The 13,330-nt window shown below is 43.5% G+C and overlaps 2 protein-coding genes across 8 annotated transcripts in view; both read left to right on the top strand.

Annotated features, from left to right (window-relative positions):
• CFAP99 (cilia and flagella associated protein 99) overlaps nucleotides 1–5,920 on the top strand; it is a 92,247-nt gene extending 86,327 nt beyond the window's left edge. For all 4 annotated transcript variants that reach the window (XM_039539490.1, XM_039539491.1, XM_039539488.1 and 1 more), the window contains 2 exons: nucleotides 675–855; nucleotides 4,643–5,920. In XM_039539490.1, the coding sequence (XP_039395424.1) occupies nucleotides 675–855; nucleotides 4,643–4,798 (337 nt within the window). In that variant the 3' untranslated portion in view covers nucleotides 4,799–5,920. The remainder of the gene's footprint in view (nucleotides 1–674; nucleotides 856–4,642) is intronic.
• Nucleotides 5,921–10,133: 4,213 nt separating this feature from the next.
• RNF4 (ring finger protein 4) overlaps nucleotides 10,134–13,330 on the top strand; it is a 37,208-nt gene continuing 34,011 nt past the window's right edge. The window contains exon 1 of one of the 4 annotated variants that reach the window (XM_039539493.1): nucleotides 10,134–10,206. The gene's annotated coding sequence lies outside the window, so the exon portion shown is untranslated. Of the gene's footprint in view, nucleotides 10,314–13,330 lie in introns of all 4 variants that reach the window. The other 3 variants (XM_039539495.1, XM_039539494.1, XM_039539492.1) reach the window with 3 other exon arrangements.

The following is a 13,330-nucleotide window of genomic DNA, read 5'->3' as shown; positions in this document are numbered from 1 at the left end:
TGTCCCCCCCCTCAGAGCCGCAGCCATGCTCCCAACCTCAGCCGCAGCCATGCTCCCAACCTCAGGGCCAGGGTGAAAAGGGGTAAGTGGGGGTGAGGTAAAAAGTTTGGGGACCATTGCCCTAGGTGCATCTACAATACAGTGAGGTTGTGAATGGAAGCTTGGGTAGATGTATCCATACTAGCCATACTCTAGCTAGTGCACTAAAAATAGAAGTGAGTACTCTGTAGCTCAGGCTTCAGTACTGGCTGTGAGTATGTACCAGTACTGAAGATTGTACTACGGTGTCCTCACTTCTATTTTAGCAAGATAGCTACAGTACAGCGAGCATGGGTACATCTACACAAGCTGCCATTCACACACCCCAGCTGCAATATAGACATATTATATTATAGTCCTTGCATCCACTGAGAAGGGACTTCAGATTATGCTGAATTGTTCCATACTGGTTAGTGATATTATGTGAACAACAGGAATCAAGCTGAGAACACCACATTCATTTCCTCGTATAATGTAAACCTGATTTGAATCTAACTGGTCACCAGATGTAAAAGGCTGGTGCATTAACTCGTGATTTGCAAAGTAATATATTTTGATTCTAATCTGGATTGGATTTATTTTGTAGATCTTTTCCATCTATTTTTCCCCATTTTTCTTTATTTTTGACCTTGCAGGCAGGAAGAGAAGAAAATAAAGTCCCAGTTAACTGAAGGACCTGTGAAAGATGAACGTGTTTTAGATCTGCAGAAAAAGATTACAGAGAAGACTATGGAGCGTAAAAAGCAAGCTGAAATCTTAAAGATTACACGCCAGAAAGATGGTGCAGGGCCAGGGAGATCTTGGGAGTCATATGAAGTAAGCAAATAAGTATTACAATAAATAGTCATGATGAGATTTTTTTTTTAAGTTTCATTTAGCACAATGGAAGTGTGACAGATATGGCAATTTCTTGCAATATTCTTGGGAGACCTTATTGAATTAAGTTAAGTATTTTTGGGGTCCATTGTATTAAATGAATGGTTTATTTCTTATTGTGAGCCAGAACTGTATGTACCTCTCAAGGGGAGAGATGTAACAGATGAGAGACTTGGGGTTACAAAGGACTATTTTGAACAATGTGCCAGCCAAGAATGGACTTTAGGAACAAATCGTGTTAAGTGGTTTTCCTGGGGAATACAAATTCCCCACCTTCAGTTATGCACAAACCCAGACTTTTGAAGCTGCACCCTGAAGAGGGGCCATTGTCTGCTGATCACCTGTTACATGAAGCCCAGATCAAAAGTCCATGCAGTATAAAGGAAAGACTGAACTATTCATGGTTATTCTGATTTTGACACTGAGACAGTTATGAACTGGGGAAAAACCAGTTGTGGACTTTGAAGGACTGACACCTACCAAACCCCAAGGTTGGAGTTGGGGTAACCTCTGGTACACTTTTTAGCTTGCACATAGGTTCTTTTATTGTTGTTAATATGTTCTCTCTGTAATGCTTTCACCTTAAAAATAAATGTGCTTGCTTCTAAAAAGCTGTGTGCTAACTTATAACTGCAGTCCATTACCCTGTTCAGAGCCTCTGGAGAGAAACCAAAGCATAGATGCTGGCCTATTTAGGCAGTCTGGCTTGTGGGGTATATCACTTAGTGTAGACAGGGAATTGTGCAGCCTGGAAAACTCTTGGTTCAGAGGGATAGAGATGTGAGTGTCTACCCAACAGAGGTGACGGCTGGGGAGCCGGGAACCTAGAGGGGTACCCTTGAGGGACCACAGAGGGGAAATACAGGTGATAGGAAGATTAGAGTTAAATGGGCCAATCTATAGAAATAATAACTATAGCCTATTTTGTTAGGAGACTTGGCAGAGCTGAATTCACAGCCTAGGGGAAAGCTGTATTTTTCAGATATAAGTAGTACAATAATGTAAACCAGGGGTCTGCAAACTTCATTGCACCATGACCCCCTTCTGACAATGAAAATTACTACACAACCCTGAGCAGTGGGGTTTGGGCTTTGGCTTCGGCCCTGGGCAATGGGGCTTGGGCTTTGGCTTTGGCTCCAGCAAGTCTAACTCCAGTCCCGGTGACCCCCATTAAAATGGGGTCACAACCCACTCTGGGGTCCAGACCCACAGTTTGAGAACCACCAATATAAGCCTTTCACAGGATTGCTCACTGCAGCTTCAGAATCTCCAGTAAAACATTTAAGCATGGGCTTAACTTTAAGCACATACTTAAGTCTGTCCCTATTCAGTAAAGAAACGTATTTGGGGCTTTATGCAGCAAGTGGGCCCTAAATAGGGGTGCTTTCCTGAATAGCAGCCTTACAGAAAGGCAGATGCAATAATTAGAGGCCTCGAAGGAAAACTGCAGTGTAATAAAGCTATTCAAATCACTACAAAGAGTAAGACACATTTTGAAATAAATAAAAAAGAATTATAAAGCTATAGATAGGATCCTTGACAGTATAAAGGTAAAATATGACTGTAAATGCAGCTATCAATTGAAGCTTAAGAGTTCCATAACTGTTGTGAAGTTCTACTCTTTTGTTTAACTTTACACTTTAAATATCACAAGATGTTAGTCCTCTTCCTCTTCCTTCCACTCAGGTCCTAAGGCACATAGCAGTAAAAATCACTTTTTAATTCAATATAAAGTACTGTATAAATAAAACACAGGTCAGCAGAAGATATTAGGTTTGCTCTAGCCCCCCTCATTGGTGCTTGGGTCTACACAGCCCTGGCCAAGTTTTATTTCAGAGAACAAGGCAAACTCGTGTCAGTTACACCCAACACCCATTTAGTCCAATTGTGTTGCATGGGTTTACCTTAGAGCAGAAAGTGGCCCAGTATCTCCACCGCAGGACAGTAAACCCTCTTTCTGTGCAATAACTCCAACATAGTCCACCCTGCATGCCGCTTGTACTGCCCACCTTTTTGATTCCTTACGTCTCTATTCCTACATACATTGAAAGGAGAAGATGGTGTTGAAGTGCCAGGACCAAATTTTGGCCTCACTTACACCTATGTAAGCCCTTTGAACTCAGTGGGTTTGACTTTGCACAGGTGTGAATGAGTGCAGAATTTGCTCCATACACACATTTTTAACACTGTTAAATTAACAACAAAATAGAATTTATATTACAGTTTAGAAAACTGAAGACAAATGTGTTGTAAAAGAGAGAAGTTGTTCTAGCATTGTTGGAGGCAATTCGATGATAACGTTGCTTTGTCTGTCAGTGCGGGTCTTTTCTGGAATACTGTCTTTGTGAACCTAACTGTTGAATCAGAACACCTGTAAAGTTTGATCTAGGAGATAGATGTATGCATCTGAGTGTTGAAATAGGACTACCAGGATAAACTTCTGAGAGGGAGATAACATAAGAAAGAGACAATAGAGCATAACAATCCAAATGTAGTTAGGTTTTGTCTTGGCCTAAGATTTGTACAATCTAGTCAGCGTTTCTCAAATGTGGCCACCGTGGCCGCCAGGGTTTTTTTTTATGACCACAGCCTCCTGGGCAGTGATTAGAAAAGGGTGGCAAAGCATTCACCTCTTCCTTGGGGCCACCAGTAGGGGTTGGGCCCTGCCCTCCTCCGGAGCCACAAAAACCAGAGTAGCAGGCAGCCAGTGTGAGTTCCCCCCTTTCCAGGGGAAGGGGCAGTGGGGCTAGGGTGACCAGACAGCAAATGTGAAAAATTGGGACAGGGGGTGGTGGGTAATAGGAGCCTATATAAGAAAAAGACCCAAAAATCAGGATTCTCCCTATAAAATCGGGACATCTAGTCACCCTAAGTGGGGCTCAGGCTTCAGCCCTGGGGTGCTGGGTGGCAGGCTCCGGCAATGGGGTTTCGGGCTCCATCCCCCAGCTGCGGGGCTTTGGGTTCCAGCCCTGTGCTCACCCCTCCCCACATCGCTCATGGCCCCCACTGCCCTTAAGCAGCCCTTCATTGCTCCTGGCCCCTGCTGCCTCCCTACCCACCTCTCCATTCAGAGCTTAATTTGTTCCCCAGCTTGCTCTGCCTGAGAAAGTCTGCTGTGAAAAGTGATATTACTAAACCTACAGATACCAGTTTTCACAGGAGCAGACTTACTAGCTAGCAAGTCTAAAAAAACAAACAAACAAAAAAAACCAAACCAGCAACCAAGAAAACAAAAGAAACAACAACAACAACAACAACAACAACAAAAGAAGAACATGCAAAGCAGCTTATTTTGTTTCAATTCTGTTTAGGTCCAGTAAAGAATAGAGACAACTGTACATTATTTTTTAGTCTGAAAAAACCCCTACATAAATAAATTACAATGATTTGGACATGGATATGTGCATATTTATTTGTCTTTCCTAAAGTTAATTAAATATTTTAGGAAAAATTGTCAGAGCAGCCACCATCAAGAGCTGGTGGCCGCACTGTAAGGCCACCAAAATATTTCTTGTGAGAACCTCTTCTAGATTAAACAAATTGTGCACCCAACCTCAGTTTGTTTCTATTCATCATGGCCGTTACAAAGTTGCTGTGCTTGCCCTAATGATGGTATCAAATGGAATATTTGTCTGCCAGCCATCCGGATTGTTGTGTGAAAATTCATTCCATAATCTGATTAGTCACTCATGTTTGTACTATGATCATCTGTCTTTCATTTCTGCAGAACTCTCTGCAAGAGCCCCACTGGAAAGAGTTGGAGGAGAGTCGGGAACAACAGTTCAAGATGCTTCAGAATGGCTTAATGTCCAGAGAAACAGCTCAGAAAATGACTGCCTATCAGGCTGCAAGAATTGGAGCCACTTCTTGTATATTGAGATAATACGTAAAATGAAATGACTCGGGAAAAAATCCAGACCTGGTGGAGATGGGAGCACTTCCTACTGTGACTGCTAATGCCAGGGTTGAATTTAGCCCTCTTTCTCATATGTGTAGGCTGCAGAGTCAAATTATGGTTGGCATATCTGAAGCAGAATTTGGTAACTTGTATTTTAAATGTGTGTTGAGACATTTTTCCATTTAGAATTAAAACATGTAATAGATTAAATATTTACTTTGAAATTTGTTTGTGGTGACAAACTAACAGGTAAGAATGTTGTAGAGAGGACTTTCAGTGTATACCCTGCCATTGTTATATGCTATGCCAGTTGTTTGCTACGTTCATTTTCTGAAATAAAAAGTAAAAATATGTGAAACAAACAGAATTTTTACTTCTGCATTTAGCTCTTCACAGGATGTGATCAACCAGAGTTTAGAACAGGGATCAATGATCTTACAATAAGTACAGAATGTGATTACCTGCCCATACCAGCAGTCAACCAGTTTCAACACTGGTTGTGGAGGAGCTAGGGAGGAAACCAGGTTTGCATCCCAGGGCCCAATACAGGAAATTTCCAAGTGCAGTCAGGCTCTCTGCCTCCCTTGTAAAACTGAGATGATTATAATGACTTAGGCCCCAATTCAGTATGGTACTTAAGCATGGGCCTGACTTTAAGCACATATTAGTCCCACTCAAGTGAAGTTGCTCAAGAAGCAAATTCCCTTCATCTCAAAGTGATGATAAGAGAAAGTAACATTCCTTATTCTCTTTAGAGAGCAGTTTTCAGAAGCAATCAAAACTCTGTTAGTCACCTAAAATTAATTTGACATCTATGATCATTTCTATGCTGTTTCCATAAATGAACCTTCAAGTCATAAGGCTATGTAGGCATAATGCCAGAGGGAATGTAAATCTCAATTAAAATCTGTGCAGCAGTGAGAATATGTAATGTATTTCTATCTTAAATTTGTGCCAGTTACAAGATATTTAATTATTGCCATTGCAAATATTGAAAATGAATCAGATTGTATCTGACATTAAATACAGGGAGCTGCTTTTAATGCTCATACAGCATTACAATTCCTTCCTTTTACCAAAGGAAATCTAATGGGTTAAGGAATTCTTTTGTTGCCATCTAGCTGTGAAAATCTTTTCCACTATCTGCAATACTTATGAAATGTGCTGTATTTTTCATTAATAAAAAATGTTGCCATCTCTGGATATACTGCAGATGATTTGAAGAGTTAGGGTATGAGGAAGTGAGTGTAGCATTGAGGCAGAAGTTCAGTAGGAACAATTCAGGGAGAGAAAGAGTTGGGTAGTATGATGAGTCAGAGAGAGAACTGTGAAAATGAGGCCTGTAAAAGGTTGAGCAATAGCCTGTGCTAACGAGCTCTTTGGGGCAGGGACTATATTTTCCCTTGTGTTTGTCCAGCACCCAGTCTTGACTTGGACCTCTCTGTGCTACCATAACACAAATAGTAATGCTTACAGTCAGGACCCTGGATGCTATGGAGTTGAATAGCACCCCTTAAACATGCAGCTGTACCTAGCATTTTGAGAGTGAAAGAAAGTTAAAGACAGAGAGCTGATCAGGAACACTATATGGATGTTGCCACAGGGCATCACACTGTGGCTCACTTCCTCTGAGATGCTGTTCCTGATAGTCAAAGCTCAAGAGTCAGGTTCAAGCTATCTCAGTGACCGTCTCTCCTTTTGTGCCCCACACCCCAGGCAGCAGCAAGCAAGGATGACAATGTGGTAGGTGTCCTCCAGATGAGATTCAAAGAAGGCTGGAGGAAGAGTGTTCTCACTGGAGAACCCTAGGCTGTGAAATTCCCTACCAGAAGTAGAGATCATCCTGGTTCTTGCTAACTTAGGACACATGCACATAACTTACTTGGATAACCCAATAAGTCAAGGGAGGAACAGAAAATTTAGGGGACGAATCAATGTGATTCTCACTTTTTTATATAGACATGATTTTACAGTGATGCATGAATTATAGCAGAGCACATTGGATAAAACCAAGGTTAACCACGTTAACTATTAACTAAGGTTTGTAACCTGTCCTTTAAATCGGCTTCAGTACCCAATGACTGGAAGTTAGCTAATGTAACGCCAATATTTAAAAAGGGCTCTAGAGGTGATCTCGGCAATTACAGACCGGTAAGTCTAACGTCGATACCGGGCAAATTAGTCGAAACAATAGTTAAGAATAAAATTGTCAGACACATAGAAAAACATAAACTGTTGAGCAATAGTCAACATGGTTTCTGTAAAGGGAAATCGTGTCTTACTAATCTATTAGAGTTCTTTGAAGGGGTCAACAAATGTGGACAAGGGGGATCCGGTGGACGTAGTGTACTTAGATTTCCAGAAAGCCTTTGACAAGGTCCCTCACCAAAGGCTCTTATGTAAATTAAGCTGTCATGGGATAAAAGGGAAGGTCCTTTCATGGATTGAGAACTGGTTAAAGGACAGGGAACAAAGGGTAGGAATTAATGGTAAATTCTCAGAATGGAGAGGGGTAATTAGTGGTGTTCCCCAAGGGTCAGTCCTAGGACCAATCCTATTCAATTTATTCATAAATGATCTGGAGAAAGGGGTAAACAGTGAGGTGGCAAAGTTTGCAGATGATACTAAACTACTCAAGATAGTTAAGACCAACTATACACACAACATGATGGGGGCTAATTTAGCTACAACGAGTCAGGAAAAAGATCTTGGAGTTCTCTGAAGATGTCCACGCAGTGTGCTGAGGCGGTCAAAAAAGCAAACAGGATGTTAGGAATCATTAAAAAGGGGATAGAGAATAAGACTGAGAATATATTATTGCCCTTATATAAATCCATGGTACTCCCACATCTCGAATACTGTGTACAGATGTGGTCTCCTCACCTCAAAAAAGATATTCTAGCACTAGAAAAGGTTCAGAAAAGGGCAACTAAAATGATTAGGGGGTTAGAGAGGGTCCCATACGAGGAAAGATTAAAGAGGCTAGGACTCTTCAGCTTGGAAAAGAGAAGACTAAGGGGGGATATGATAGAGGTATATAAAATCATGAGTGATGTTGAGAAAGTGAATAAGGAAAAGTTATTTACTTATTCCCATAATACAAGAACTAGGGGTCACCCAATGAAATTAATAGGCAGCAGGTTTAAAACAAATAAAAGGAAGTTCTTCTTCACGCAGCGCACAGTCAACTTGTGGAACTCCTTACCTGAGGAGGTTGTGAAGGCTAGGACTATAACAATGTTTAAAAGGGGACTGGATAAATTCATGGTGGCTAAGTCCATAAATGGCTATTAGCTAGGATGGGTAAGAATGGTGTCCCTAGCCTCTGTTCGTCAGAGGATGGAGATGGATGGCAGGAGAGAGATCACTTGATCATTGCCTGTTAGGTTCACTCCCTCTGGGACACCTGGCATTGGCCACTGTCGGTAGACAGATATTGGGCTAGATGGACCTTTGGTCTGACCCGGTACGGCCGTTCTTATGTTCTTATTTACACCATATGTTTAGGTCCACACACTACATTGGCACATTGCAACATATTGTGACAATGCATGTATCCTCATCACATTGAACTGAAGCTAGAGCTGGGTAGACAATTCATAATGAGTAATTTGTTCTACAAATTTTGCATCTTTTTTCTGTTCAGATTGTGATTTTTCAAAATGTATTAATTGTTCAAAATTATTCACTATGTGATTTCTGTGATTAATTCTTGATATATAGGATGTTCACAACTAACTCATTACAAGTATTTAATATTCAAAATTTGAGCTGTTTTGATTGGACAAACAGGGAAATGGTATTTTCCTGGATGTCAAATAACTCCTTAAACTAGACTGCCTCCTCTCAACCCCAAAATCCAGCACCAAGGAGTTGGCAATGCTACATCCACTCTCTCCATTCAAAAATCATGATCCAGGCCCCCCAAAAACATGAGATTGGTTTAAAAGTCATGAGATTAATAAAAAATAATAATACATTTTGGTTTCTTTATATTTACCTTCTGGTTTCCAAGCTGTGAGGGTGTGCACTTGCTTTACATTTTCAAGCTTTTATCTGTAAACATGAAGGCTAGCCTAGAAATTCACTTTTTTCAAATGAAAACTGCGAGCCTCATGCAACCTCCTGCCACAAGCACCTTGGGCTTTACAAAATACACCAAATAATAATAAGAGTTGGCTGTAGTGTCTCACTAACATTTCTGTGCCTTAGAGAACTCTGCCTAGGCAAGTTTCCATGAGTAGTTTTGGACTGCGGCAGAATCCAAGATGCACATCATGGTTGTGGTTTCTTATTGCCTTTCTACTGAGGGAATTCTTATTTCCATCTCAAGGAGGAAGTGGTCCGCCTGAAGCTGGTCAGAAATGTTCCATTCAAACTTTGTTTTGTCAGAAAATGCTGGTTCATCGAACCTGAATTTTCTTGCAAAAGCAAGTCGAGTTCAATGAACGTGCAGCCAGGGTTCTGATGGACACCAGGCCTCCTGTGTCCACAGCACGGCTCCAGGACAGATGTGTCATGCCAGGGCTTCCAAGCTCCTTACTGTGGAGCAAGGAGCTTGGCAGGTCTGGAAACCTGTCCAACTGTGGCTTGGCTCCTGACTCCATATCATAGAGTCTGCAAGCCCTAAGAACTCTGACTCAAATCAGGGCTTTCAGAGCTTCCAGACTCATTTCCATGGAGCCAAGTGCCTGGAAGCCCAGGGAGACCCAGCTCTGACAGGTCTTAGTCTCAGAATGATACCAAATTTCAAACACTGAAACTTCTCACAAAACAGGAATTCCACATTTGATCCAGATTGAGGTCCTTGCTCAACCCAAGCATCCAGTGCTGGGTATTGTTAGTTCTGATGTGTATGTGATGGTGGGGTTCTGGAGGTTGCCTGTGAGAAGGCTAAGAAGGACAGTGTGTATGGGAGGTTTGGGTCTGCTGTAGCCAAGGTGGATAGTGATAGATGTCTCGGGGGGGACAGCATCTCTCTTGGTAAACCTGGGCCTATGGCATCTCAGAGTTTCTAGTTCAGATAGTTGCCCAGGCTGGTCTCAGGGGCTCACATATTATATGGCTACAGTGCTCTGCTGCCCCAGGGCTAGGCAGGCACCTAGAGAGCCCCATTCAAACCCTCTGTCCAGCTGACACGCCTGCCATTAAAGTTCTTCCCTAGGCTGGAGCTGCGGGAGTTATGCTGAGGCCTGAGCATCACCCTGAGAACTACAACCCCCAGCGTACGCCGGGGCCGGATGGAAGGTGGGGCCGAAGTCCAACAGACCGCTAATTGATATTCATGCTGTCCAATCAGCGAGCCGGAAGGGCAATGACCTCGCCAATGATTGGGCGGCAGGGATGGGCCGCGCGGCCTCCGTGTGGAGTTTTTAGATCGTCCCCTAAGGAGGGTGAGTATCGCGAGCAGGGGCTGCTGGGACCGGGACCCAGGGGCGCCCGGCCGCCCGCTCGCTCTGCGCTGAGCCCCCAGGAACGTAGCGCGGAGCCGGGGCAGCAGGTGAGGCGGGATCGTAGCGCGGAACCGGCTGCCAGCGGGGCGCGGGGGCTTGGAGCCCGGGCCGGAGCTCCCCGCAACGCCCCTGAGAGCCGGGCGCGGACCCCCCAGGGGGAGCCTGGCCCGCCCCGCCCCGCACACGGGAAGCAGGGCTCGGCCTCCACCCCCCCCCGCAATATCCTGGGCCCCCCACGGAGACGGGCCTGTGGCCTCCCCCCGCGAGACGGGCCTGTGGCCTCCTCTCTCCCCTTTGGGAGACGGGCCTGTGGCCTCCCTTCCTCTTCTTTCCGCCCCCTCCGCGAGACGGGCCTGTGGCCTCCTTCTCTTCCCCTCTTTCTTCCCCTCAGCGAGACGGGCCTGTGGCTTCCCTCTCCTCCCCCCCCTCTGGGAGACGGGCCTGTGGCCTCCCTTCCCTTCTCCGTCGTTTTCCCCCGCGAGACGGGCCTGAGCCCTAGCCATGCTCCAATTCCTCTATCACCCCCCCCCCGTCTCCAGATGTGCCTCCCCCATCTCCAGATGTACATGCAGTTACCTCCATCTTTCTTGCCCATCTTAGAACGAGGTGGGCCTTTGAGATCTGCTGTTCCCATTGTGTTCTTTCCTAGGGCAAGAATTACCTCTGAATGCTGCTCCCCTCTGCCAAAGTCTTGCTGATCATCTCGCTATCATAGAGGGAGTCTGTCAGGCCATTGCCCCCATTAACCTTCTCTTGTTTTCTCCCTCCACGGCTGCCCTGAGGGAATTGGGCCTGTAGGGGATCACTGCCTCTCCCCCTCAATCCTGGCTCTGCTCCCTCACATTCTATACGGAAAGGGGGTGTGGTTATTGCTCCTTTCTGATCAATTCCTGAACTGACTATGTATCATATCAGAGTGACAAGGAGGGTGAGGTAATATCTCTTATTGGACCAACTTCTGTTAGTGAGAAAAACAAGCTTCATAGCTTACATGGCGCTCTTCTTCAGGTTTGGGAAACAGAGAAGGGGGGGCCAGTGGAGGGATTCAGAAAGAGGGATGACATGGTTATAGCAATGAGCTAGGAAAATTATCTTTGCAGCAGCATTCTGAATGGGTATGGGTGGGTTAAGATTGTTGCACTGTCGAGAGGAGAGATTGGATGAGAGTTTTAGCAGTGTGGTTGGATAGGAAAGGTCATATCTTAGAGATGTTATGGAGAAAGAATCAGCAATATTTAGATATAGCTTGGATATGAGAACCTAGAGAGAGGTTCAAGTCAGGCTCTGGGCCTGAATGATAGGCAGGTTGTTGGTGGTGGTCAAAGTGATCAAGAAAGGAGGTGGTGGAAATTTCCAAGACTGAGGCATTAGCATTTCATGTTTTCCTGACCATGTTAGGTATGTTGTTTCTGTGAATTGTCTTACTAACCCCTGTACAAACTGAACATTGAAACTCAGCCAGCTAACATGTTAAAATTTGCCTAGTCTTCTTTAGGGTTTCAATGCTTGTGTTAATACACCTTTATTCCTAGTGTGGACAAGTGCCTAGCATAGATGGACCATCATTAAAGATTAAAGAGGCTAGGACTCTTCAGCTTGGAGAAGAGGAGACTAAGGGGGGATATGATAGAGGTATATAAAATCATTAGTGATGTTGAGAAAGTGAATAAGGAAAAGTTATTTACTTATTCCCATAATACAAGAACTAGGAGTCACCAAATGAAATTAATAGGCAGCAGGTTTAAAACAAATAAAAGGAAGTTCTTCTTCATGCAGCGCACAGTCAACTTGTGGCACTCCTTACCTGAGGAGGTTGTGAAGGCTAGGACTATAACAGCATTTAAAAGAGAACTGGATAAATTCATGGTAGTTAAGTCCATTAATGGCTATTAGCCAGGATGGATAAGGTGTTCCTAGCCTCTGTCCGTCAGAGGATGGAGATGGCTGGCAGGAGAGAGATCACTTGATCATTGTGTGTTAGGTTCACTCCCTCTGGGGCACCTGGCATTGGCCACTGTCAGTAGACAGATACTGGGCTAGATGGACCTTTGGTCTGACCCGGTACGGCCGTTCTTATGTTCTTATCAGCGTTTTAAGCAATGTCATGTAATTGCTCAGAGCAAAGCTGATTGACAAGGTGCCTAAAAGGTTAGTAGATTATCTCTGTGTGCTTCCCAGTGTTGTAAATGCTGGTGGAACTGAACTGGAGTTGTTAATAGAAGAAATAGTCTTAAACCTTCTCTAGTGTAAACAAGGCTTACTGTCAGGGAAATAGTACTTGGCTAGCAGGAACTGTGCTCTGTGTCAGTCAAAATAGTGTGTTAATTGTAGCGTATTCATGACACAACTGTAACAAGTCTCTATGTAGGAGGATTGTAAAACAAGAACAGTAGCAATGTGTGGAGAACTCTTGAATTTGAGGTAGGAATGTGGTGTGGTTTTCCTTGTCCTACCTCATCCTATAATTTAATACAGATTTTGCTATGAGATGCAATGAAAGGTTAAAGATATTCAGTAATTTAATAAAAAGCTGCTTTTCTTTCTAAGTCAAGGTTTACCAAAAACTCAGATTCATTTAAGCTTCAAAAATTTGACACTGAGCATTGTCTACATGTCACTTTTTTACTGAGACTAATAGTATGTTTCTGTGCCAAAATTAAAAGTATTCAGTTACATTCATATCCCTATAGAAAGTTCTCCCAAATGAACCCCCAAAAGAACAAACCCCACCACCAGAACTGAAACATCAGCTTCCCCAAGTTCTCTTAAAAGCCAATTTTAGGCACTTAAAACTACCAAGGCTGTATCAGAAACAGCCAGGCATTTTATGTAACTAGACATTCCTTTCATGTACCAACAATTTGTTTAATTTGAGACAACTTTTTTGTTTTGGGTTCCAGACCAATATTCTATCATGCATCTGGTTGTCAGATGACCTGAAAAAGGAGTGCTTCACATGGTCACATAAAAAAAGACATGAAACCTTTTTTACAAGAGTTCTCCCCCCGCCTTTTTTTTTTTTTTTAAACCAGGGCTCGTTGTGAAACTAGAGAACTGTAGTACA

Source organism: Mauremys reevesii, linkage group 5, assembly GCF_016161935.1.
Source record: "Mauremys reevesii isolate NIE-2019 linkage group 5, ASM1616193v1, whole genome shotgun sequence".
Classification (NCBI taxonomy): domain Eukaryota; kingdom Metazoa; phylum Chordata; order Testudines; family Geoemydidae; genus Mauremys; species Mauremys reevesii.
Note: the sequence above shows the minus strand (reverse complement) of the source record. Positions and strands in the feature narration are given on the sequence as shown.